Source organism: Sinocyclocheilus rhinocerous, unplaced genomic scaffold (genome assembly GCF_001515625.1).
Source record: "Sinocyclocheilus rhinocerous isolate Xijiao unplaced genomic scaffold, SAMN03320098_v1.1 scaffold993, whole genome shotgun sequence".
NCBI lineage: Eukaryota > Metazoa > Chordata > Actinopteri > Cypriniformes > Cyprinidae > Sinocyclocheilus > Sinocyclocheilus rhinocerous.
Genome location: NW_015639771.1, coordinates 1,236,493 through 1,262,453, shown reverse-complemented (window position 1 = coordinate 1,262,453; position 25,961 = coordinate 1,236,493). Strand labels below are relative to the sequence as shown.

Below are 25,961 nucleotides of genomic sequence, written 5' to 3'. Positions count from 1 at the left end.
TATATATATATATATTAGTAATATTATTATTATTATTATTATTATTATTTATTTTTTATTTTTTTATTTTTTTGAAGGAAGGGGCACAACAATACTATTCTGCTTAGGGCACCCATTTGGCCAGCAGCGGCCCTGAGTGCAAACATTACCTGTCAACCATTTGTCTCAGCTCTTAGTTTGCAGTCAGATGGCAGTTGACTTGCACATTTTGTAGCTGTAAAAAATAGTTGTTTATTGCACACCATCGTGTTATTGATGAGTCAGTTTCTGTATAACATTACCACATTTCCACATTACCACGTCTTCTCTTTTATATAACAAATAATCGGGATATTCCATGGACAGAATCACTTCTCCACATGGTTACAGACAAACATGAGAGAACACACACAAGTGCAGACGACGTTCTGACATTGTTTTCCACCAATCATATTTTAAAGAATGCCTTTCTGTGTGAGTGTTGAGGTATGGTTTCTGTAAAGACAACTATCTGTCAAAAAGTTTATACTCCTCCTGTGAGGGAGGGAGGCAGGCAGACCAACAGGCATCTACATGTCTGTGCTGGCACTTCACGGACAGAGGAGGTCATGTGATCTGCTTCTTACTGCATGCTGCCGTAGTGAAGCCTCACAATTGGTGTCCCATCTGTTTCCTCTCTTTAGCACCTGGACTTAAATCTGCTCTACTGGAGAGAGTTTTTTTCCTTGCACTGTTGCTTTTACAGAGTTTGTATGAACGTTTTAGCTTATGAATGCTTGTGGTTGTTGCAAAGTTTTCGTTTAGCCATTTTTCCTTCCTCTTTTAAGAAATATATAACGTGATCTTTTAATGCTGATTAAGCATATATTCATCTTTCAATTCTGTATTTTAAGACTGGGTAGTCTGCATTAAAAAAGAAGAGGGGTGAGAGCATTTGTTGGAGTCTTCATTTGGCATTTTCCTTATATAGCCTGGAAGTTTGAAGAAATACCACATTTTGCTTTCACGATTTACTCAGTAGAACAGACTCTATAGACTGCAAAAAAAAACAAAAACAATTCTTAATATTTTTTTGTCCAGGAAATAATTAAAATAAGATACATTTACTTCAGAAGCAAAGTTGTGTAAGATAATGTTCTTGTTACAAGCATAAACCTCAAGTAAAAATGTAAAAAATGGCAGTTATGTTAAAGGGGTCTGAGCTTGTAACACTCCAAAGAGAAAGGAAAAATTGAAATCGCATCATATGACCCCTTTAAAAAAAATCTTCTCAGAAACTTATTCTCAGAAAACAATGTATGCAGTATAAGTAAATCAGTCTTGGATGTTTAGTTTTTTTATTGGAAAAAAAATACTGATTAATATCTATTTTTGCAATGTATACTTGTGTTCTGAAATTAAACGGCATCTTTGTTAGAACAAAAAAAAAATGAGAAGTAAAAATATAGATGTCAATTAGTTTTTTTGTGAATTTAGCTTGAACTTAATTGAACCTTGAACATTTGTTCTGATGGTTACAATTTGCATCTAACACTCTGGCTGATTTGATGTATCCCTTGTAAGAACATGAACAAACTTGCTTTGGATACTGTTCTTCAGTATTCATGTTTGGGTGATGGCATTTTTTTCTGAGCTGGGATAATCTTTTAACCTCATAAAAGATATGAGCCTTGAAATCTGAGTCTCTTTATGTTTGTGGCCACTTCTGTGTGTGCACATGTCTTGTATTGTAGTCTTTTATTACTTTCTAGTAACGGTTAGTACGTTTCAGTTAGAGTTGATTTGTAGTGTGATGAACCCTGTTGAACTAAAATGAGAAGATTAACAAAGCCACAAGCCATAGTACACACATTCTCTGTTATTTAAAAGTCGATGTTTTAAGAGATTGGAAAGAGGTAACCCTTAACAATTCAAGTATAAATTAGGTGCATAGCTTTATTATTTGTTTATTGGATTTCAGTTTCTAAAAATTGTTGTTAGCGTGTCAAAGACCGTGTGTACATATGTATGCTCTTATTGCATAGTGCAGTCATGCTAGTTTTAAGCATGTGAGACAGACCATTCACTTACTGCTTTGTTGCATTGGCAGAGAAAGTAGGTCTGAGGTGGGGAATGCTGGTGCCTAGCAACAGGTAAAGATTGTCTCTCTTATTTGGCATTGGAGAACTAGAAGAGACAAGAGTTTGAGCTTGGTTCAAGAGAGCAGAAGGATTCATTAATGAATGATAGTTTTGCTCTTACTTATGCTTTTTGGCAGGTTCATTCAGAATCATTGATCGTTCCAGTTTCAAATGAAAAGTGTTTACATGACATAAAAAGCTGTATTAGTGGGACATCGACCTCTTAAAGTGCATGTAAGCATACTTACTGAGTCAAGGTCTATAATCTGAATGTGGTAAATAGTCAAATTGTTAGCAGTTAAGAAGTAGGGGAATTACACAAATTAATTCAAGCTGTTTTCTGTGACCTTATCACAGAATTTGAAAGAAATTGATTCTTCAGCTATCCCAGGGGTGGCGAACGTCGGTCCTGGAGAGCCGCAGCCCTGCAGAGTTTTGCTTCAACCCTAATCAAACACACCTGAATAAGCTAATCAAGGTCTGAAGGGTTACTAGAAAGCTACAGGCAGGTGAGTTTTAATTAGGGTTGGAGCTGTACTCTGCAGGGCTGCGGCTCTCCAGGACCGGAGTTCGCCACCGCTGAGCTATCCCATTGTTCCTGAATCTAGATCCATTTTGCCTTAGTGCAAAAAAAAAAACATAATTCTCAGAATGACAAATTCATTTCCGTGTAATCGCTTACACTTCTTCTCATAAAATGTTAATATCAATATAGAAATGAATGCGTAGCATGTGGAAAAAGAGAATGCATGTGAATGCATGCTTATGAATCATGGTTGATTGGAATCTGCCTCTTTGCTGTTAGTGGAAATGTCTTTCAGTCATTTCTTGATTTGGACCAAAATAATCCAACCATTGTGACTCCCATTTAGTTTCAGAAATAGGCTCAAAGGACACTGGAAATACCAAGGAGGTCATCCGTTTTCTTGTTTATAAGATTATGTCTCTCATATATGACATGTGCCTTTCTTTCTGCTCAAATTTCATCTAGAAGTGTTGAAACAGCTCTGTCTTATTTTTTTTTATTGTTAGATTCTTCTGTGTGCCAAGAGGATGAAGGAATAAACATGGATTCGTTCAACTGGACCGCAAACAACCAACACACTAATGGCCAATCTTATGTCACCTCCAACCGCTTTGCCAGCTGGGTTACTTTTGATGATGATGAGGACTCGGTTTTCCAATCTCCAGGGAGACAGTCTAATACAAAACTGGATAACCTCAACAATTCTCCTCTGCAGGATGCCAATAGCAATCTGATCTCCTCTTCTTTTTGTGGCCAGAAGACAGAGAGACACATCCTGGGCTTGACCCCTGATGGCACCAATGCCATCTTTGCCTTGAATAACACACCATCGAACAACAGTGTTCCTTACAACAATAAAAACCCTTTCCTGGATGATGAGTTCTCAAACCTACAACCTTCTCCTATAAACCCTTTCAGTGCCTATTTTGACAAAACAGACCTGAAAACATCCCAAGGCATTGGCTTGTGTCAGGAGGCATCAGATGTGTCCACCTTCAGCTCACCATTCTTTGAGTATCAAGATGCTGGTATAAAAAGGGAGTCTCTATTGCTTTTTTCATCTCAGAAAGACTCTGTAGTTGCAGAAGATAGTATCCCATCAGTATTTCCTGTGGATGGTCTGGATCAGCTCAGGAATATACACATCTCTGACCCTGACCATGACGGTAGTCCTACTCTACCAGATGATTCAGTGGATGTAGTTGACTCCGATGATTCAACCTATGAACCAGACCATATGACTCCTCAGGAAGGCTGGCCCATGCTCCTGCGCATCCCTGAGAAGAAGAACATCATGTCCTCACGTCACTGGGGACCAATATTTGTCAGGTTGACGAACAGCGGCCAGCTGCAACTTTTCTATGAGAAAGGACTGGAGAAGCCCTTCAAAGAGTTCCAGCTGAACTCCCAGCATGAAATATCTGAACCCAAGCTCCAAAACTACGACGAGAATGGCCGTGTTCATACCATCAGTGTAGACCATGTGGTTTACAAAGAGAAAAGGAAGATCCAGCCCAAGGTCACTGTGGTTCATATGCCTGTGAGAGAGCAAGTGGTGAAGCTTGGGACAACAAACTACCAAGACTTCTTGAGCTTTCAACATGCTCTGCAGGAGAGGCTTGTGGGTCTCTCAGTGGATCAAGAAGGTCTAAACTGGCCAACGACTTACACTGAGGAGGAGGTCCATGTGGAGGTGAGGGATAACTTCTATGGGATCGTCTCCAAAGGGGACAGCCGTATCTTGGAGCAGCAAGTTTTGACCCGAGTGTATATGCTTGCCTTCTTGAATGGATCCCCACCTTGCAGTATCGGCCTCAATGATGTCCAGGTCAAAGGTAAAGAGGTGGTTTCTCGGCATGACATAATTCCTAACTCAACGTCACGTTGGATTCAACTGCGGGATAGTCGACTGCATGAGTGTGCAGACCAGTTAGAGTTTGCAGAGTCCCGAGCCATTGCATTTAGCCCACTGGTTGGTCGTCACTTTGAACTGCTGCGTTTCCATACGGCGTTTGCCGAAAAAACCCTTCCCTTCACTCTGAGAACAGTCACTTGCGTCAGGGGTGCGGAAGTGGAGGTGCAGTCCTGGCTGGTGATGTCAACAGGGTTTTCATCCAATCGGGATCCTTTAACATTAATACCATGTGAAAATGTTGCTATCCGTTACCCCATACCGGAAATTTGGGCAAAGAACTTTAAGCGGGAGAGTGTGACAGGAGAGAAGTCCCTGAAGGCTCGCTTTAATAAAGGAGCCAGTTTTGGTTCGACCAGTACATCAGGGTCCGAACCGGCCATGAGGGTCACGCTCGGCACGGCGAAATACGAACAGGCCTTCAGATCTGTGGTGTGGAGGATCAGTCGCCTGCCAGACAAGAACTCAGGTGGGAATTTTGGTTTGATTTTGAGATGGCTATAATGTCGAATTGTGTAACAACAGGAGTTAATTTAAGAGTTTTTGAATGCAAAAAAGGTGTCCTGTGTTGTTCCAAAGTTTAAAAGTAGTTTAGAAGTCAAATTATTGTGTTTTCATAACCAGTCATTGCTGTCAGTACTCCTGCTCGCTCATCCCTAATGTTAAATGTTTTTGTCAGTTTAGTGACCTACAAATCAAAATAGCTACATATAGCATTAGCGTAGTATAGCCATGATATGGTCTCTATAAACTGATCTTGTTCTCCTCTCTTACTCTTATACAATAACATATGTAATAGTTGTTTAAGAGCTGTTTTATTTTATCTAGCTGTTTCATTACATGGATGTTAAATCGATCAAGTCAGTAAATTCACCTACAATTTTGACTTTTTCTTAGTGTCACTGTATAATGATTTTACTGTTGCTCTGTATGAACGTTTTTTAAATAATGCCAGTATTTGAGAATGCTACGTTTATTTTAGTGTATGTTTTTCAACTGTAGCCATGATGATGATAATAATATCAGTATAGATAGTAGATTAAAGATTTTTTACATTTTGGTGCTGCTGAATAAATGCTCACAAACCCCTAAATCACAGTGCTGTGGTAAAAGCCATGCCTCTTAATGCAGTATTGACTCCCAAAGGAAGTGCAGTGGTCTAGAAATAATCCATAGAACTGCAGCTCAAGCCTGTCACTTTTCTGTTTCCAGTCCACAAATATTTAGATCACTTCTCAAAAGAATAAAACTACTTTATGTGAACATAATGCATTTTGGCCGTTTACATTCCAAATAAAGCAATCACTAAAAACAGCGGGGATGTTAAAAAATCAAATTCAGTAATTAGCTTTTTTTTTTTTTTTATTCAATCATGTCGCCATCAAGATGAACACAAATCAATGCTGTTTGGCATCATTCATCTGAAGAAAGCATCTTTCTCGTTGTTTTCTTCAGTTCACTTTAGCAGAATCAAAGCCAGTTCTATGCAAATCTTAAAGGGGTCATATGATGCTTTTTTAAAGATCATTATTTTGTGTATTTGGTGTAACAGAATATGTTGGATTACAATCAACCAAAAATCAGACAGCTGTTAGTATGACAGTATTTACACAACTATGAATACTTTGTCGGGCAACCTTTAGCCTTAATGACAGCCTGTAGTCTCCTGGGCATGCTGTCACCCAGCTTCATGCAAACCTCAACTTCAGTTTTTTTCCCAGACTCGGTCTGAATAATTTTTGGTCCCAAATTTCTATTAGTTTAACTGGTAGTCCAACTGTATGAAGAATTTTTGGGTATAATTTGTCCCAGTTTACTTTATTTTGCTATCCTCACTTGCATAAATGAACTATAGTGTCCTGCACCCACTAGTAAAAAAATATCAAAAATTATATCTGGTCTCTGAATCATTTTTGGTTTGACTGTATATCCTTCGGTTATTTTCACACTTAATTATGCCAATTACAATGTATTTTACGAGATTTTGTTACTTTCACTGTACATTTTTTTTGCTCTATGGTACATCATCTTTCATTTAATAGCATTAGAGCTGCTCCATTGCAGCGGCTTAGTACTGTAATCACGCGCTTTGCTGTAATAATGCAGGGAACCACTCGTTATAAATCTCCTAACTGTGATATTTTCAGAAATAGAAGTCGCGTTTTTTCATCTGAAACGTGCTGCGATTTATATTCCAAAGCCACTCATATAATGCAGAAACACTCAAGCAAGCAAAACGCGCGCAACGCGTGCACGTATTTGTACTGGTGCAGAATGGGAGAGAGTAGTACAGCCTAGCGCATTTCACACAGGCTGCTAGATTCACTTTCGCCAGAAAGTCATGTATGCCTAAGGTTGAAAATAAACGATGTTTATAGTGAATGCCCCTATGAATGGTCTTATTTTTACGTTTTAATCCAAATGATGCGTGTGCTACAGAAGTGCGCGCGTGCGCTCTCTCTCTCGCTCTTAAATACAGGCGTTAATACTGAATGTTTAGCATTATATTCATTGCATACATATATTTCGTAGACATCCTTAATCTCCAATAACTCCATTCTGCTGTCTGTTGTTCTGTTGTCGGTCTTTCTTTGTCTGAATATGGCACTTATCACATGCTGTGTGGTATCGGCGTTTGGTATCGTGGCATTTTAACGAGTACAGGAGCTCAGTGTCGGTGCATCCCTAAAACATATCTATGCAGCTCAGGTCCAGTGGTTTACTTCATCTAAAAGGTCCTCAAGTAATTTGCATTAATTAATAAATTGCTTTAATATTGCACACATTACATTAATATGGCTGTGAATGTTTAAGAGTGAGAAAATGTTCAGCAAACTTTCATTTTAAAGTGAACTATTCCTTTAACTAATCCATTAATTTGTTACAGTATTTATTAATCTTTGTTAATGATGGTTAATAAAAATATAGCTCTTCAATGTTCATGTTAGGTCAGATCTACGGAATCCATAGAGCTGTAGGTCACTACACAGAGTCAAGAACATTAATAACATCTATCCTACTTCCTCTATATTACCTCACACTGACGGGACAGGCTGAGTTTCCCAACAGAATAGGTGTTGCTGAGTTACAAAAGTAGGTGGTTGTGCGTTCAAATGGATTAATCTGTTGAAGAAGTACAGAATGAGTTGTTTTTGCTGTGAATGTTTTTTTTTTTTTTTTTTTGTAGCACTGGGACATCCTCATACGTTCTTCTGTCATTTGGAGCTGGGTTCAGATTGGGAGGTGCCTGCTAAGTTTGAGTGCCTGGTGGAGGTTGAGTTTGACATGCCCTCTGCTTCTGCATCCAAAGCCACCGTTCGCTCTCTGTCCGTGGGGGACAGAACTGACTTGAAGAAATGGATCACCTACAAATCACATTACTCCTATCAGGTAATCTGTCTGTGTGTGTGAGGGGAAAGGTGAAGTAGCTGTGCCAACTTTTACTTTAAGTTGTCCTCCAGGCAAGGAGGAATGAGGTAAAACTGAAAGTGTGTGACAGGACCATCAAAAAAAAAAAAAATATATATATATATATATATTAATTCAATATTAAAATATTAATAATATTATAAACTATAATAGTTTTATTTATTATATAGAACTATAGTATAAATATTTTTTGCATAGCAATATTACTTTTCTCATGTGCTCAATCAAGAAAATTTATATGATGGGTGCTTACTAAATACTATATGTGGTCAAATGAAAAACATTATGTACAGTTTGCAAGATTAAGGGTTGACGCATCATACCCGCTGACACGCCTTACCCCACTGTCCCCTAAATATGTGTTAGCACGATGATTATAGCTACCTTTATCTTGTGTTATATGTTATACATTTGTCCTCACCCTAAAAATTACACTTTAGAAAACAGGTCATTTAATTAGTTTATTTAGTGGTGATTTTCAAACCCTTCGGGCGGGTCTGAGCTAAATGTTATGGACCCTGTGACAAAGCCACTGAAAGACAAGTTGTCACACTCAAGCAACCCGCTGTGTCAGCTGCCATAGCTTGTTTTCCCTACTGCATTCCAAACATGTCATTAAGGTGGCTGGAGCTGTTTTCTACAAACATCTGTTCCCATTACTGTTCAGCAGCCACAGGGAGTAATTCATCACTGAGCAGAGGTGCGCAAATAACAGCAGGGCGGCAGGAACAAGATGTAAAACTCTGCCTGCAACCTTAGTATAGGAATGACAGAGAAACCTGCTGATGAAGCATCTTGCTGTATATGATAAATGCAGCATAGCTGTGGGGCAGGACAGTGGCAGCAGGTGTCTGAACCCCGGTGAGGTCAGTCATGGGCAGATTGAATTGGGATGAGCATGTGGAAACAGGTGATGCTTGAGATGAGGCTGTTCTGTTTACACTAAATTCTTAGTCCCAACTTTCTTTTGTTGTAAGTGACTGCCTCCTTGTGGCAAACATTTGCTACTACTCAAGTACTCACTCGCACTTGCTTCTGTTGTCCTGTAGGTGGCAATGGAGCAGAAGAATGAGAGCACATTGGACAGCTCTCAGAAGGAGCAACCAGGCCAGTGCGCTCAACAGTGAGGAACCAAGAAGAGAGGGAGGTTTATAGCTTGCACTTGTTGAACGAGAGAAAGTTCAACCCTAAACCGGGGTAGTTTTCGTTTACATTTCTTGCTCATTTGGACAATTTTTTTTTTCTTTTTTGCAAAGGTTACGTGTAGTATTGAAAGATCGCAGATCCCTTGCAACACTACAGTATATTTCCAGATCTCCACAGGCATTGCATGTCCAAATATTTCAAGAATATGATTTGCTATTGCAGCAAAGTCCAGAGCTTTTATTTTACGGACATGGAAATCTGGCATTGCCCACATAGCGAATAACTCGCAATCATCTCATAAAGTAAATCCTATTTGCCTAAAACGATGCAGCTGTCGTGGTTTGTCTTAATTGCAGATATCACAAAAATGTTGTGTACATTTTTCTGTATATTTTGGCCTATGAAGAGTAATTTGTGTAGTGTTACCAAGTAAATTTTCTTGCTATTTAACTTTGTACAGAGGATAACGAGGGACTCGTTAACTAACACATTTTTTTTTTTTTTAATTAGAAGACAATTAAGTACACCTCACTCATTTCTAATTAAAAAAATACATGTTAGTAAAATGAAAGGTACCAGCAATGGAATAGTTTACCTTAGATTTGTGTTTATGAGTCTTAAATGAGCACATTTTAATTTGTTTTTATGAATATTTATTAGAGCAACAAAAATTCCAAGTGATTAATTTGTTCACTTTTTTCTTTGGGTTTTGTTTGCCACATACACAGAATCAAATCTGAGTAATTGCAAATGTGTTCAAGTCTTAAAGCATAGTACTGCAGTGAGGGAAATGGTCATGAATGTCAAATACACTGTACTTTGCATATCTTGATGAGTTTAAGTGAGTATGTTTTTTTTTTTTTTAAGTTTAACAATTAAGTATAGGTTCAAAAGTAGTGTCATAATTACTAGAGCTTAAACTTTGTTAAACTAACAAGTACTGCTGTGATTTTTCTTCGCGTTTCTTTTCAGGTTTATGTACTGTTCATTTAACATTTTAACTGTTGTTGAACTTTTTTGGGGAGTCGCAGTTGCTATGATTGTTCGGTGCACAAACTTAGTACTAATCAAGAATGAGTTTGAAAATGACATAACGCATGTTTTAATCGTATTTAAAATGATTATGATTTAAGATTGCTCTATTTTGTCCTGTAACACAGAGGAATACACTAAACAGAAATATCAAGTGCCTCATGATGTTTAATCTGACCTGACCATGATCTCACACTTGTGTTAGACTAAAAACAAAAAATTATATAAAAAAAAAAAGTGGTTGGCTTTTCTTTTTCATTGTGTTAAAGTAGCTTGACAGGTTGAGTACATTTACTTAATTTTTTATAAAATGCAATAATGCAATATTTGAATGTTTCTGTTAATACTGACACTTTAATATTTGGCAAATAGTTTTGCTATAGTGTCCTCAATTTCATAGTGTTTATGTTTTAAGGAATGTTTTGTTTGTTCCAGGATTGATTGATTGATTGATTTTTTTTTTTTAATGTTTGGGAAATATATCTAAATAATAAGAATAATGAAAGATATCTAACAGTATATACAGTGGGTACGGAAAGTATTCAGACCCCCTTAAATTTTTCACTCTTTGTTATATTGCAGCCATTTGCTAAAATCATTTAAGTAAATTTTTTTTTCCTCATTAATGTACACACAGCACCCCATATTGACAGAAAAACAAGATGTCAACAATTCTGTGTTTTTCTGTCAATATGGGGTGCTGTGTGTACATTAATGAGGAAAAAAATTAACTTAAATGATTTTAGCAAATGGCTGCAATATAACAAAGAGTGAAAAATTTAAGGGGGTCTGAATACTTTCCGTACCCACTGTATATATATCTAACAGTAAATTAATTGTATCGTCTTCCTCATAATAGTAATTGCACTTAAATCAATCACTCAGTTAGTCATCAGCTGGATGGCATGCACACAATAAAGTATTTTTGATTTAAAAAAACAAAATCTTGTTACTTAATGCAGAAAAAGTTCTCACTTTGGAAATTAGCTTATATTTTGATGTTGTGGAGTCTGAAAAGACAACATTTGCTATATGATCATCACAATGTAATGTATGGAGTTATAAGTCAGAGGAGCAGAATCCCTAAACTCTCACATGTACATTATTAAATATTCATTTCTTGTTTTTGTACTTGGGTGCTGGATGGCTTTCCAAAATACTGTCAAGTGCTTCACTTCTGAATCGGGTCTTTTGCCTTTTTCAGGACAAAGACCACTGTTTCATATTGCATACAACTGAATGTTAAAATAACATGCATATAGTACCATTTTACATATTATGCTTACATTGCAAAGCCATTTTAATCATAATTTATTGATGAATGATATACTTGTTCATTGTTTTATTTTGATCATTTAATGTGGGAGTTTTGTTTCAAATGAATTGAATTTACCTTTGTTTCACTTTTGTTTAAACACATTGCTATTTTCACAGAAATTAGTTTATTATTTTGGCAGACCCCTTTTTAAGGACCAGTGCTCTAGGAAGATGTTGGTATAAGTCCCTTTAAGGGTATTCTATAGTCTTTGGTATAGGCACAGGAATTTTTTATTTATTTATTTATTTTTGAAGTTTTCCACTATAATTTCTCTATGACAGACAGACAGCCCAAATAACTTATCTTTTGTACAGTGTTGTTTTAAAGGCTTGATTCACCAATTTGCTGGGATAATGATGTTAGAGAAAAACCGGTTTGGATGCTGGGCTATTCAGCGACTGAGCTGCTGTGTTGGCAGTCATCAGTTTGCACTAAAAAGAACTGTCTAAAACATTAATTATTGTACAGCGGTAATACAACCCGGGCTTTACCTTTCATAACTGTCTGCACTTTCACATTTATCCTCAAATTTTCTGGGTAATGATCAGACTTTTTGCCTTTATATGCCCCCTTTCATATTACTCATTTTTGTCCTGCATGGATCTTTTTGTACATGCTTTGTTGCTGCTATAATTTACATAAGATGTCTGATAGGTTTATGAGAAATATGAACCTGTACTTTTCCAGTCTATAACCTGAATCTAAAATGTGAAGAAAGTATTAGCCCCTCAAATGATCGTAGTCAACGGTTCATGAGTTTCCATAGTTACCATCTCAAAATTTGAAATGCGGCAAATGTGAAGGAAAGGTCCACCCGAGACTAGACCTGCAACTTTATTGTATTTTCCTACACTGGCGATACAGAGAATCCTGGATAGGCTTGAGCCTGCTGAGCCCGTGATATTTTGGAAAAGTAATAGCTTTGACCTAGAGAGAAATTAGGACTTTTTTATTCTGCAGAGCAGCAATTTCCCAGCGCTTGTCAAGTGACACTAGGTGAAGCAGATATTGATCTAGCAGAGGTTTCTCTCCTGCAGGGACAGTACCTGGGAGGATTCTCACATTCTTAATAATTCATCCTCTGTCTGCACATGCATAAACGTGATAGGGTGAGACTTCTCCAGGAGATGCAGTTAAACTATAGTCATTTGAATTCAATATCTCCAAACCTCACAAGGACCATTTTATAGGTTCATAGTTGGATTGTTTTTCAGTTACTATTACTTTCAATTCATGTCGCACCTGAAGCTGTAAATTTCTATTTCTGTAATAGAATATATAAGGACAAAATCGAACAAGTGGTTTGTTGCAATCTAATTATAGATAGATAGATAGATAGATAGATAGATAGATATAGATAGATCTTACCCAGCAGAGGGCGCCAACAACAAACTTTATTTAAAAATGGAGAGAGATGACTTAACAACAGCTGCTTCACCCTAGTCCTCCACACACTGACAGAGATGCTTTTCTTGGCCTACATTTTAGAAGTGGTTTGTATTTATCTGCAGAGTATGTCATCGGGATATAATGTTACCATATGCTCAATAAGGTCCTTTCAAACTCAACTTGGCTCAACATCTGCCGTAACTCCTATAGATGATGGCATAAGAAAACTGAACATGTCCAAAATCTCCTCTGTTATTTCTGGATTTTTTTTTCTCAAATTTGTCAGTTTACGCCACATTGATGTGGCATGCAGTGCATGTGATGAATCCACATTTTTGATTTAATCTCTGTGGGTTAGGGTTCTGCCGGTGTGGGTGGTATACAGTGTGCGCTGCCAAGATGGTTGGCACAACCGTCTGGCCAGCAAAGCCGAGGGCACTGTAGCGGATCTTAGCGTGTTCAGATGTCCTATCAAGCCGTCTGTATGTTTGTTTATCAGTCTTTTCACTTGTCAATTTGCTGTCTGTCTGGGAACAGAAGAAGGTCAGGGAAGACTGCCAAACCTCCAAAATGACACTGTTGACCAATAAAGTGCCAAAGCTAAAACCCGGATCAAAGATTACAGTGTTCCTGGTTGCATCGGTCTCACAATGTCTTAATTTAATATGAAAATTCTGTCATTTATTCACACTCATGTTGTTCCAAATCCATCTGAGCAAGAATTTAAAAAAAAAAAAATCACTGGTGCCTTTTTTCAATGGCATTATAATTAATGCCGGACTTAAGTTCTTAAACTTCAAAAATGGCACAAAAGCACCATAAAATATTGTAAAAGTAGTTCATACGACTTATGATCTGTATTCCAAGTATTCTGAAACCATACAATAACTTGAAGTTATTGTATGGTTTTTAGTTCACACAAAAATAAACATTTTGTTGCCATTTACTTGCTTCATGTTGATCCAAACCCATAAGACTTAATCTTCGAAACACAAATTAAGATATTTTTAATGAAACCTAAGATGTTTCTGTCCCTCCTTTAAAAGTCCAGATAACCAAATCTTTTCAAAAAGGTCATAAAGTCATCGTAAAATTAAGCCATATGAACTGAGTGGTTTAATCCAAGTCTTGTGAAGAGATACTATTGCTTTATATGATGAACAGGTTTAATTTAAGCTTTTATTCACATATAAACATGCATACATACAGAGCATCACGTATGATAAATACAGAAGCTGTCATAAGCTAGAATAAACCTCAATGGTTCTCGGCGCATTATGCGCACATTTGAGTTTCTGTGTTTACCATATGTGACGTGCTTTATGGTGGAATGTCAGTCATTGTTTAGATGTAAATAAAAGGCTAAATTAAATCTGTTTCAAAGATGAACTAGACTATTCCTGAACTATCCCTTTAACAAATTATTTGTAAATAAATTATTCCGGTTAGTTTTGTGAACTGTATCAACCAATTCAATGAAAAGGTTTGACTCGAAAGTATGTGAGTACTGACTTATATTTCTGTCTGTTTCTTTTACAGAGCTCTTTGAAAGACTTGGACCACTTTAATGGGTCTTTTTAGTGTCATTTCGGATATGAGTCATGTGTATTTGGATGACAGGAAGGTTAAATAACGATGGAATTCTCATTTTTGGGTAAAATATTTCTTTAAACCCACATAAATTTTCAGAGACATCCTTGGTTTTCACAGGGAGTTAATCTGAAGGATCCCCTGAAGGCATGTTCATACCATGACAGATCTCGACAACACGAGGAAGCAGTCTGCCCTCCTGAATCGGAAGAAAACAGAGAATTGCTCAGATATCAATCCTTTTATAGGTCTTTGAATCTGGCCTGTGACCCACACCTCCTTGCCACTTAAATGTATTCGTACGCCCTCCCATCCCACCCGCCGGTTACTCCCCATTCTGGTACTGCATGGAGGTCTGTGCTGTACGTATGTCGACTAAGTTAGACATTCACACATCATTTATTCAGGCCAGCTCCATAGTGGTTTGTTTCTCTCGGGTGTGTGGCCAAGTCAGACAGCCAAAATGATCCATCAATCACATCGTCCATTGAATGCAACCGCACAACCTTTGTCTCAGAAAAAGGGACACGCTCTGAATCAACCTAAATCTGAAACCTTTACTCATCTCTGTGATCATGTTCACAAAGTGCATTACTTTGTGTTCCTCCAATGTAAATATCATGTTGGATCGTTCCAGAGGAATCGAGATCCTGTTGATTTTGGCCCAGTGTCTGGCCCCGTGGCTCTGTGCTTGTTGTTCTTCTTAGAGTTTTTAATTATTTGTTAATGCAAGGTGATGCAGGGGAATGTTCTGTTCTGGTTCTGTTAGATCTTACTGCTGCTTTTGATACTGTTGATCACTGTATATTAGTCGAGAGGCTCAGACAGTATGTTGTATCTCTGGAACAGCCTTGAAATGGTTTTCTTCTTTCTTATCACAAAGGTCTTTTTCAGTTAGAGTTCAAAATTATACCTCATCAACAGTACTCTCCTGTGGGGTTCCCCAGGGTTCTGTTTTGGCCCCATTGCTTTTTGCTTTGTATTTGCTGCCTCTAGGGGAATTGATAAGTACAAGGTATATGCTACCACTGCTATCCAGATGATATTCAACTTTATATTTCTTTTAAGCCCCATGAAATTAAAAAATTATCTCTTCTTTTAAATTGTATAAACTCTATCAAATCTGGATTGCAAACAATTACCTGCAGTTAAATTCTGAAGAAAAAAAAAGAAAACAGAACAACTTGGCTCCTGCTGGTGTTCTCCCTAAGGTGATGGAAAGTCTTGGCCCCTTATCACATTCTGTTAAACCTTCCCTTCGGTGTTCATATGGGACAAGCCTTGAGTCTTGACCCACACGTTAAATATTTAAAAATACATGCTTTTATTTCATTTATTATTGTAATTCTCTTTTTACATGTCGTAGTAATTCATCCCTGAAACAATTACAAGTGGTTCAAAATGCTGCTGCTAAGCTTTTAACCAAGTCATCAAAGAGATCTCACACAACACCAGTTTTAATCACATTTAATTTACATTGGCTCCCAGTCAAATTTAGAATTCAATTTAAAATTCTTGTGTTGGTGTTTAGACCATTATATGGTCAAGCTCCTGTTTATATAAATGAGTTGTAGCAACCTTATAATTCCAGCAGGAATTTGAGATCCTCCAAACAGATCTTGCTAGTTGTTCCTCAGATTAAAGACAAAAGGTGACTGTGCCTTTGAGGTAGTTGCTCCCAAGTTGTGGAATGCTCTTCCCTTGAATCTCAGATCTGTGGACTGTGGACACTTTAAAAAAGTTGCTAAAACCTACTTGTATAAATTTGCTTTTTAAATATATATATTTTTTATTGTTCTCTTTTATCTTGGATGTAAAGCACTGTAACGGTTGCTCTAGAAAGGTGCTATAGAAATAAATGACTTATTTACTTGTTGTGATGGCTCTGATGTCATAAGAATTTTACAATGGCTCTGCTGTTTGTCTTTGACGCTCCGTCTCCTTAAAGCTGATGACCCCGCAATGGCCAGATAGACTGCTTTAATCCAGAAAAACTCATGTATTTGATAGTTGGCCGCAGAGTAGGCTCTTGTTTTCCTAGAGAATGCAATTGTCTGATTGGACCGGCCTTATTCGCTACTGTTAAGCTCCATAGTTCACGTTGTAGAACAGTGGCTATTGTAGAAAGGTCACTTTGGCACACGCTTGCTCTCGCCAGGCACTAAGCCTGACAAAAGCTTCTTTGATTGAGTTTTAGTGGCGAGCTAGGTAATCTAAGAGGCTTCAGAACCTCTTTGAAGACGTCAGGGTTTATCTTCTTTCGTGGAAGATCAAAAAAGAAAAATTTTCTATTTAAGCTATTTTGAGGCTTAAGGAGGCATTGATGAGCTGTATGGTGTTTTTCTTGGAAACTCTAATCGAAATATGACAATTTACTCTGAATTTGGTTGGAATGAGATTATGAATAAATATAAATAGGTATGTTCTGTTGTTAAGATATGGTTACTAATTGGTTGCCAGGATGTTAGTATTAGGGCATTGACGTTACTAGGACTTACTGACCAAAGTGAAAAAATTCCCACCCCAAGTCATTCTTGTATATATATGTGGAGACTCACTGTTTTTTTCCCACCTTTTTATGAAAATTGCAAGCTGGATTGCTTAGAAAAATCCTTGCTCATCTTTTCTAAAGAAACCGTGTGATTTGTCATCGTTCATGCCGGTAATGCAAACGGTGCCAAAATTATGTAATATGGCAAAATATACAGTGCCTTGCGAAAGTATTCATACCCCTTCATTTTTTTACAATTTTGTTATGTTGCTGCCTTATGATAAACTTTTTTTTAGTTGTCCTGTTGGAAGGTGAACCTTCTTCCCAGTCTGAGGTTCTGAATGCTCTGGACTGGGTTTTCATTAAGGCATCAATAATCTCTATATTTTGCTGCACTGAGCGTTTCTTCTACTCTAACGAGTCCCTCAGTCCCTGCTGCTGAAAAACAGCCCCACAGCATGAGGCTGCTACCAGCACAATTTACTTTTGGGATGGTACTCTGCAGGTGATGAGATGCTCCTGAGCTAAATTTCAACTGTCCCAGATGCAATGGAATCATTTTAGTTTTTTATTTTTAATAAATTTGTAAAGATGTTAAAAACCTATTTTTTTGCTTGACAATTATGGGGTGTGGAGTGTAGATTGTTGTGGAAAAAAACTAATTTAAAGCAGTTTAACATAAGGCAGCAACAAAACAAAATGTGAAAAAAATGAAGGGGTATGAATACATTTGCAAGGCACTGTATCTAATAGATAACTAAAACATATATATGTAAATGATGAACATATGTTTACAAACTTTATTTAAAAGAGGTACTATATGTATTCATTCTATATCCATATTCTCCTCCTCTGGGCCTCCATGTGTTCATATAATAAACCACATCCCTTTTCTTTAGCAGGCTCACCCTTCTTTCTGGGTTCTGCTGAACCTGTTGCACCTTGGTTCACCACGGCTGCGCTGACAGCCTTCTTGCCTCTTTGAATCTCCCCAGCCGTTTTCTGTAACCCTCACCTCTCTTAGGGAGTTTATGGCCATTTTAGTGTCCAATATGTTTCCATTCCTTGGATGTACAACTTCCTTCCAATCCCCTTGGCTCTTGGCTCCCACCTCTCATTTTGTCTCCTTTGCTGTCCCTCTTGACTCATGGTCCACTTCCTCTTTTCATCCTTGTCCTCCAGCCACAGGTTAATCGTGATGTTGACTGTTAGGTAAGTACCCGTGATATCCCACCCCTTCTGATCCTCTGTTCTGACCTTTTTTAAATGTCTTTTACACCTTGTTTGCTACTTCCTGTGATGCTTTGTTTCTTCTCATTGCATATTGCATTTCTCTTTGTTTCTGGTTTGTTTTTATATACTATATAGACACTTTTTCATAGGTCGTTAGGAAAGATGAGTACATTATTTGTAGTCTTAAACAGCTGCATACCAAATTAATAAATATGTAAACATTAATTATTGATTTGCATTGTTAGAAATATTATTATTTAACCTGTCTATTATTCTAAGATTCCACTAAGAAAAATAGTCCATTACAATGTAGCTAAAAACAATTGGTCTAGAAAAGGACACACGGAATGCATTTTTGCATTTAAATGAGAGATAAAAAGTCACAATTACCTTTTAAAAAAAAAAAAAAAAAAAAAAAAAAAAACCATAGATGCAAACTCAGAATTCTGTGTTTGCAACTAAAAAACGTGAGTTTACATCTTTTTTTAAATTGGAATTCTGAGTTTGCATCTCGCAATTGTTTTTTTTCTTCCAGAAAATAAAAAAGGTCATTATGAATTTTTAATGCACAATTTGAAATCCCCCCCCCACATTTGCAAGTTAATATCTGCATTTCTGACTTTTCCCCCTCAGAATTGTGACAAAAAAATTTCGAATTTTGAGATGAAAACTCAGAATTCTGCGAAAAAAAGTCTTTACAATGCAAAAACTTTTCTTAGAATTCTAAGTTTGCATCTCACGCTGTATTTTTTTTTGCCACAAAATAAAAAATAATAATAATAGTAATAATAAATAAATAAACAATGTAATTGCAACTTTTTTTCTTAAAATTTGGACTTATTCCCCAAAATTGTGACTTTTTAGCTCACAATTCGGACTTTTCTTCTCAGAATTGTGGGGAAAAAATGTCAGAATTGTGAGATCACTAAGTAATTATAGGAACAATAGGTCCATACGCAAGGTTTGTATTCATTTAACAGCTTTTTATTATCCATTATGAATTTTTAATCCACAATTTGAAATCCCCCCCCCCCACATTTGCAAGTTAATATCTGCATTTCTGACTTTTTCCCCTCAGAATTGTGACAAAAAAATTTCGAATTTTGAGATGAAAACTCAGAATTCTGCGAAAAAAAAGTCTTTACAATGCAAAAACTTTTCTTAGAATTCTAAGTTTGCATCTCACGCTGTATTTTTTTTTGCCACAAAATAAAAAAAAATAATAATAGTAATAATAAATAAATAAACAATGTAATTGCAACTTTTTTTCTTAAAATTTGGACTTATTCCCCAAAATTGTGACTTTTTAGCTCACAATTCGGACTTTTCTTCTCAGAATTGTGGGGAAAAAATGTCAGAATTGTGAGATCACTAAGTAATTATAGGAACAATAGGTCCATACGCAAGGTTTGTATTCATTTAACAGCTTTTTATTATCTCACGTCATTTCTATATTCTGTTCAATAACTAATTTTATGTTCTTTAGTTCTGGATTCATATTTTGTCTCATTCAGTTGCTATCTTACAAGCACTTATTTTGAGTGTAGTATTGATTGAATGTTTGCAAAGCTGCTGTGTAGCCTATAATCTACAAGCAGTATTTCTGTTCCACTGCAAGTCAATTTTTATTATAATGATAGGATTCCCAATTGCTCTGAGACATGAAACTTAAAAGAGTTTTGGTAAGTCAGCCAGACTTGTGTTACTGACTATGAGAGCTTTTTCAATAACCTCCAGGTGGATGGAAATCTTTGATTTGTTCAGAATGCTAAATGAAGTGCATCAACAATTCAGATTACAGATGTCCAATCAGAAACCGTATTCTGGAGCAAGTGTCGCCCTTGTGAGTGCTTGCAAGGTGTAGTTTAATAGAGACACAAAACAGTGTCTCTATTGTATTACAGCTTCATGCAGCATGATATAATCACCCACAATTCCTGTCCACTCGCTCACCGGCTGTCATGCCACTCAAGTGTGAGACATTAATTGTCATAAACTCTTTCAATGAATCTTTCTCTTTCAGCCAATCCATTAATTTTCCTCCTTTCTCTCACGATTTGTGTCAAATGTTGTCCTGACACAGATTTTCTAATGACAGTGGCCTGTTTATTGCCTTTAATTAATGAACAAAGACGCGATATACAAACACAGTCTCACTTTGCCAATCAGGGGTCATGAACATGGAATATTTAATTATTGCTTTTGAAAAGTACTCAAAGTTTTCTGGAAGCTCAGCTCATGGGAACATCATAGCTGCTTTTGTGGGGGCCTATGTCTAGATTATATTTTTTAGCCCACTTAAACCACTTTAAAGATTTATAATTATTTATAAGAAAATGTATTAAAATGCTTTACAATTACAATGCTAAATAAGCTACAAGTTAAATTATGTTTAGTATAGTTGAGACCATCTACAGTATCAATAAAACATGTATTTTGTTTAAATAAAGGAATAGTGCTTTAAAGCATGTTGACATTCTTTGCTATTCAATTTTAATTTATTTACATCTCTAGTTTTTTTAATGGGGGCTTTTGAGTGTTGACTTTGACAACGGGGGGCCTTGAAGTTACAAAGGTTGAAAAGCACGGATCTAGACTAGAGCTCTTGTAATACCATTCTTGATGTGATGTAATTTAATGAAACATGGTTGTTATGTGCATTATTTAAGATTTATTGAAATTGAATTTAACTAGATATAACTTCATTCAATGCTTGTAAAGAGAACATTCAGTCCCTTGGTACACTTAGTTCTTCAGCAACTGCGGTGTTGCTTGTATTTCAAATGTTTCAGTGTCAGCACTACTGCTATTGACTTTTAATAGCTAGAATCTGTCTAGGAGGGGTCAAAGTCAACATCAGACTGACTGTTTGGACGGAAAGGTTTTTTAAGCCTTACACCTCTATTATGCAACATTACAATCTCTCTTGCTCTCTAACCGTCTTCCTCTTGGTCTGTTACACAAATAGACTTTCTGGTGAAATAATAACATATGACTAATAATGATCTATGAATGATATTGAAACTTGTAAATTGTTTTGAATTTACATCCATTACTTTGAAAATCCTGTATGTGCTGTATTAATTTATGTTATTTTGGTTTTTACTAAATTAGAAGAGAACAAAAGGCACTTTGTATGACACATACTGACTTCCAGACCAAACCATCTGAATTTGATACAAGCCCTCAGTTTTATTCTACAGGAGGACACTGGGATGCCGAGAACCGAAGGGCAACCTGAAGCCACATTTAATCCCTTAACCGTTGATGTCAATCATAACATAATCCAGTCTCTGCCAAAAAGACCCTCTCTCTTTATAGGTGAGTTTTGGTTGAGAACACAATGTTGTTCAAAGGTGAAAATAGGTAATCCCTTCAATATTGTGGCAAATGATTATATCTAAACAGAAAAAATAGCCATATTATGGATTTGGATTTATAGACTCAGTTGTCCAATAGAAGGCTAAAATGTCAGTCACATAAAGGATGAGGGAAAACTCTCAGCATGTTGATTTTTTTTTTGCACCCTCAGATTCCAGATTTTCAAATAGTTGTATCTCGTCTAAATATGTCCTATCCTAACAAACCATACATCAATGAGAAGCTTATTTATTCAGCTTTCGGGTGATATATAAATCTCAATTTCGAAAAAATTGACCCTTATGACTGGTTTTGTGGTCCAGGATCACAAATTACATTCCCATTGACAATATTAGCATCTGTACAGAAATCCAAAAATATTGACCATCACTCTTCTAGCAATAGTTCACCAACAAATAAAAACTATGGTTGAAGTTAAAAAAGTTAGATAAAGATAAATCGCCTTAGTGATGGATTTGTTTCTTACAAGCAAACAGCTATTTGTTACATACGACTGATGGACTGGAGTTGTGTGGATTACTTGTGGATTACTGTAATGTTTTTATCAGCTGTTTGGACTCTCATTCTGACGGCACCGCAGAGGATCCATTGGTGAGCAAGTGATGTAATGCTACATTTCTCCACATTGATACCCATGAAGAAACAAACTCCTCTACATCTTGGATGGCCTGAGGGTGAGTAAATTGTCAGCAAATTTTCATTTTTGCTTTGTTCCTTTAAAAATAATGTTCCACTGACAATCAAAAGGGGTTTACAACTTTTTTCCCCCATAAAGATTATTTTACCGTATTCTCTAGTTTGTAAGAAAAACATCAGTGGAGCACTACCGATGCTTTTAAGACCCCATAAACCATTATGTTGATCTGAAAAACCTATAATGTGGCATCAATAACTTTTCTAATCTCCAAAGAACCGTATAGCAACTCCAGACTGCAAAGACTCACCCGGGAACCTTTATTTTTTTAAAGTGTACCATTAACCTACAGTTAAGAATATGTGGCAGCACGTCACCACCTTACAGAGACAATTAACTCTTCATTTTCAGGGTAAAAGTACACATTTACTGACTCTGAAACCCCAAGTTTCGGCCTGATACAGCTGTCTTGTCCATGAGACATGTTTGGCCTCAGACCAACACACCTAACTAGCCATTTCTCTCAAGCTGGGAGGCTTTAGCATTAACAGCCAGAAGGTGTTATGGATGGATCTCTTGATTCCTGCTTTTGGCAGAGCAGAGCATATTTGCCTACGTCCCATGAACAGCTGTAGGATAAAGAACTCACTATTAAAAACATTGAAACTGGGTGGAATTCCCCTTTACGTATTTCATTTGGTAACAAGATTTATATCGGCACAGGCATGACTTAAGTGAAGAATAGCTAAGAACAAGAGTTATGAGCCTCTACAACCCATAAATTTCTCACACTTTATCTACGAATCTCTCAATCCAATAGGTATTCTAAGCTACACACCCATTGTTATTGCACAGTTATTGTTATTGCAAATATATTTTTCATTTGAAATGAGTATATTGTAATACATTAATACATTTTTTTGCAATAAAAAAATACTTAAAAGCAGTATAGATTTATGCAGTATTGCATGCAGCAACATGCAAAGCAATGCATTTATAATGCCTGTGGTTTCCCCACGAGGTTTGGAAAATGGATGGATGTCAGCCCCATGAGGATAAGCGGCTTGAAAAATGGATGGATATGTATGTGGGGTCTTGGGGATACTGGAGCCTAATATGTATGTATGTGTATGTATGGATGAACATGTTTCACTGCATCAGTTTTAACTGAGGTTAAACACAGAATTTATTACATGTATTAAAGACCCTCAAAACATTATCAAGGCCTGTGGTTGAACCCGCCACGTTTGCTCCCTCACTGCATCAATTGTTTCCTCTTTACACCAGAGCAGGCCAGTTCTCATGATGAGAAAATCAGAAACCCAGAGCAGCAGAAGAGCAGGAGAGAACATGATGAGTTTCACACACTGAACAGTTAATGAAGTAACAACAACAATTTTTTTTTTTTTTTGCTGTTGAATCTTGAATATCATGAGTATTTAGCAGTTAAATGGGAAGTGTGTTATGTATAATGTATAATGTCATGCATATATGTTTTTTTTTTTAATAAAAATTTATAATAAAAAACCACCCAATCAGCATGTTAGAATGATTTCTGAAGGATCATGTGACACTAAAGACTGGAGTAATTAATGGCTGGTAAAAATTCAGTTTGCTATCACTGGAATTAATTACTTTTTAAAATATATTAAAGTAGAAAACAATTTAAAATCTTAATATTTCACAATTTTTCTGTTTTTACTGTATTTTTGATCAAATAAATAGCCTTGGTGAGCATAAGATACTTTTTGACCGCACACTTTTGAATGGTAGTGTGTACACTGTATATAATAAAAACAAATACATTTTCATATTTTACAATGCATGCAGGTTTGTGTTAAATCATCCCCCTTTCAGTCTGATTATGCAGCATACTGGCAATGTTAACGGCTGTTACACGATAAAATGCTTGTATGTTTTTAGTCATTTGGGATAAAAAAAAAAAATATTTTGCCACTGACCCACAGAGATCATTTTACCCTATCTCTATAGGGATGAGACATTAAACCAGTTAATATGAAATCTGGCCAGACATTCAGGCTGTCTTATCACACAGACTGCTATTTATAGGTAGGCTGACCCAGGTTCAAGTTTAGAGTGATGCTCTGCTGTCAGTTTTGTTGAGACATAAACAAAGGCTTCATGCCATGATCGACAGTCTCTGATCTTCTCCTTTCTGTTTGCTTCGTTCCAGGAAATGTGAACCTGCGACCTCCAGGTGTCAGGCATGCCAGTCAGTGGAATAAAGAGCGGCTTTCAGCCTCTTCGTTAGTTGAATTGCCATTTGATGCCCAAGTGTCTACCACAACATCCTACAGTAATTGACAAACAACTTCTTTACAAACCCCTTTTCTCTCTCTTAAAATCTGCTCTTATTCAAGCCCAAGTATTATTCTGACATACTTCACTTTGTTCCAATCGAGATTTGATGAACATTAGAGATAACAACAGACTTTGTGCTGCAACTGTTATACACTGATAGAGCAATAGCAAATTCAGTTTGCAGAGGAATTAATCTTTTACTGAAAAAAAAAAACACTGTAGATAATCATCACCAGGAGTTCTCGTTATTGTACTTTTGTTGGATTGTTGATTTAAAATGTATTATTTATGCTACCAGATGTTATTGCTAGCTAGCAGGCTCTTAGCTAACAAGTTAACAAGAGTAGTTCATTAGGAGCCAAAATAGTTTTTTTTAAAAAGGAAAATGTATTTAGCATTTATAATTGTACTGTAAAAATACCCAGTTAAATTTGAGACTGCTGTGCTAGAAATTCACTATAAAATTATGGTAACAATGTTTCAGGTATTATGAGATGGCATATTGGTGCCTTATTTCATCAAACTTATTTCATCAAGTTAATATAATGATAAAATGTTAATATTGACTAACCTTTTTTTATCCTTTTTATTAAAATCACATACAGTTTTCTGCAACTGTACTAAAGAAAAGGGTATTTTTGAGGTGGCCTGGGTGAGATCTAAAGGTAAATTAACTTTGAATAGTTAAACGCATGGGCTGAGGTATGGTATGGTGCAAAAAAAAACTCTTCATGGAACTTATTTGAGCCATATGTGTTTCGTAGATCTGAACTTACTCACCCTTTGAAAGTCATGTCTGCAGGATACACTCAGTGCCCTCAATGACCTGCACTTGTAGAGATTCTTGATTGTGTTGCTTTCTTTAAACCAGCTTGCAACTGTAACAGATATGTGAGATAATGGACTTTAACATTTTAATATATTAACCTTTAATTCTTCTTCATGACTTAGCTAGTTTATGAACAAGGCTAATTTAAATTTATGTTAGAGAAGTCTGTTTTAATCTGGACCATCATAAATAGAAATAATGTTTTAATCCAAAGCATTACTAGAGTTACTAGAGTTAATGCTGCAGAATTTATGTTTGTAAGTGTAATAATGTTAAAATGTGAATTGCATTAATGTTAAAATATGCTTGTAGCTTGACCGTGTTGTGATATACTGGGTGTTTCTTGATATGGCAACATCTGCATTTATTTACAAACTGTAATTTGCTGTGTTCATTTCTTATTTATTAAAGGAATAGTTCACCCAGAAAAGAACATTTGCTAAAAATTTACTCTTTTTCAGGCCATCTGAGATAAGTTTAGTTTTCTGTTCATTAGAACAGATTTGGAGAAATTTGCAGTAAATGGGTGCCATCATCAGAATGAGTTTCCAAACAGCTGATAAAAACATCACGATAATCCACAAGTAATCCACATGAATTAGTCCATCAATTAACGCAGTGGTTCCCAAC

The 25,961-nt window shown here is 36.4% G+C and overlaps 1 protein-coding gene across 2 annotated transcripts in view; it reads left to right on the top strand.

Annotated features, from left to right (window-relative positions):
* LOC107751737 (stonin-2-like) overlaps window positions 1-10,384 on the top strand; it is a 26,013-nt gene extending 15,629 nt beyond the window's left edge. For both annotated transcript variants that reach the window (XM_016567492.1, XM_016567491.1), the window contains 3 exons: window positions 3,132-5,006; window positions 7,725-7,927; window positions 9,016-10,384. In XM_016567492.1, coding sequence (XP_016422978.1) covers window positions 3,132-5,006; window positions 7,725-7,927; window positions 9,016-9,093 — 2,156 coding nt within the window. In that variant the 3' untranslated portion in view covers window positions 9,094-10,384. The remainder of the gene's footprint in view (window positions 1-3,131; window positions 5,007-7,724; window positions 7,928-9,015) is intronic.
* The last annotated feature ends 15,577 nt before the right edge of the window (window positions 10,385-25,961 follow it).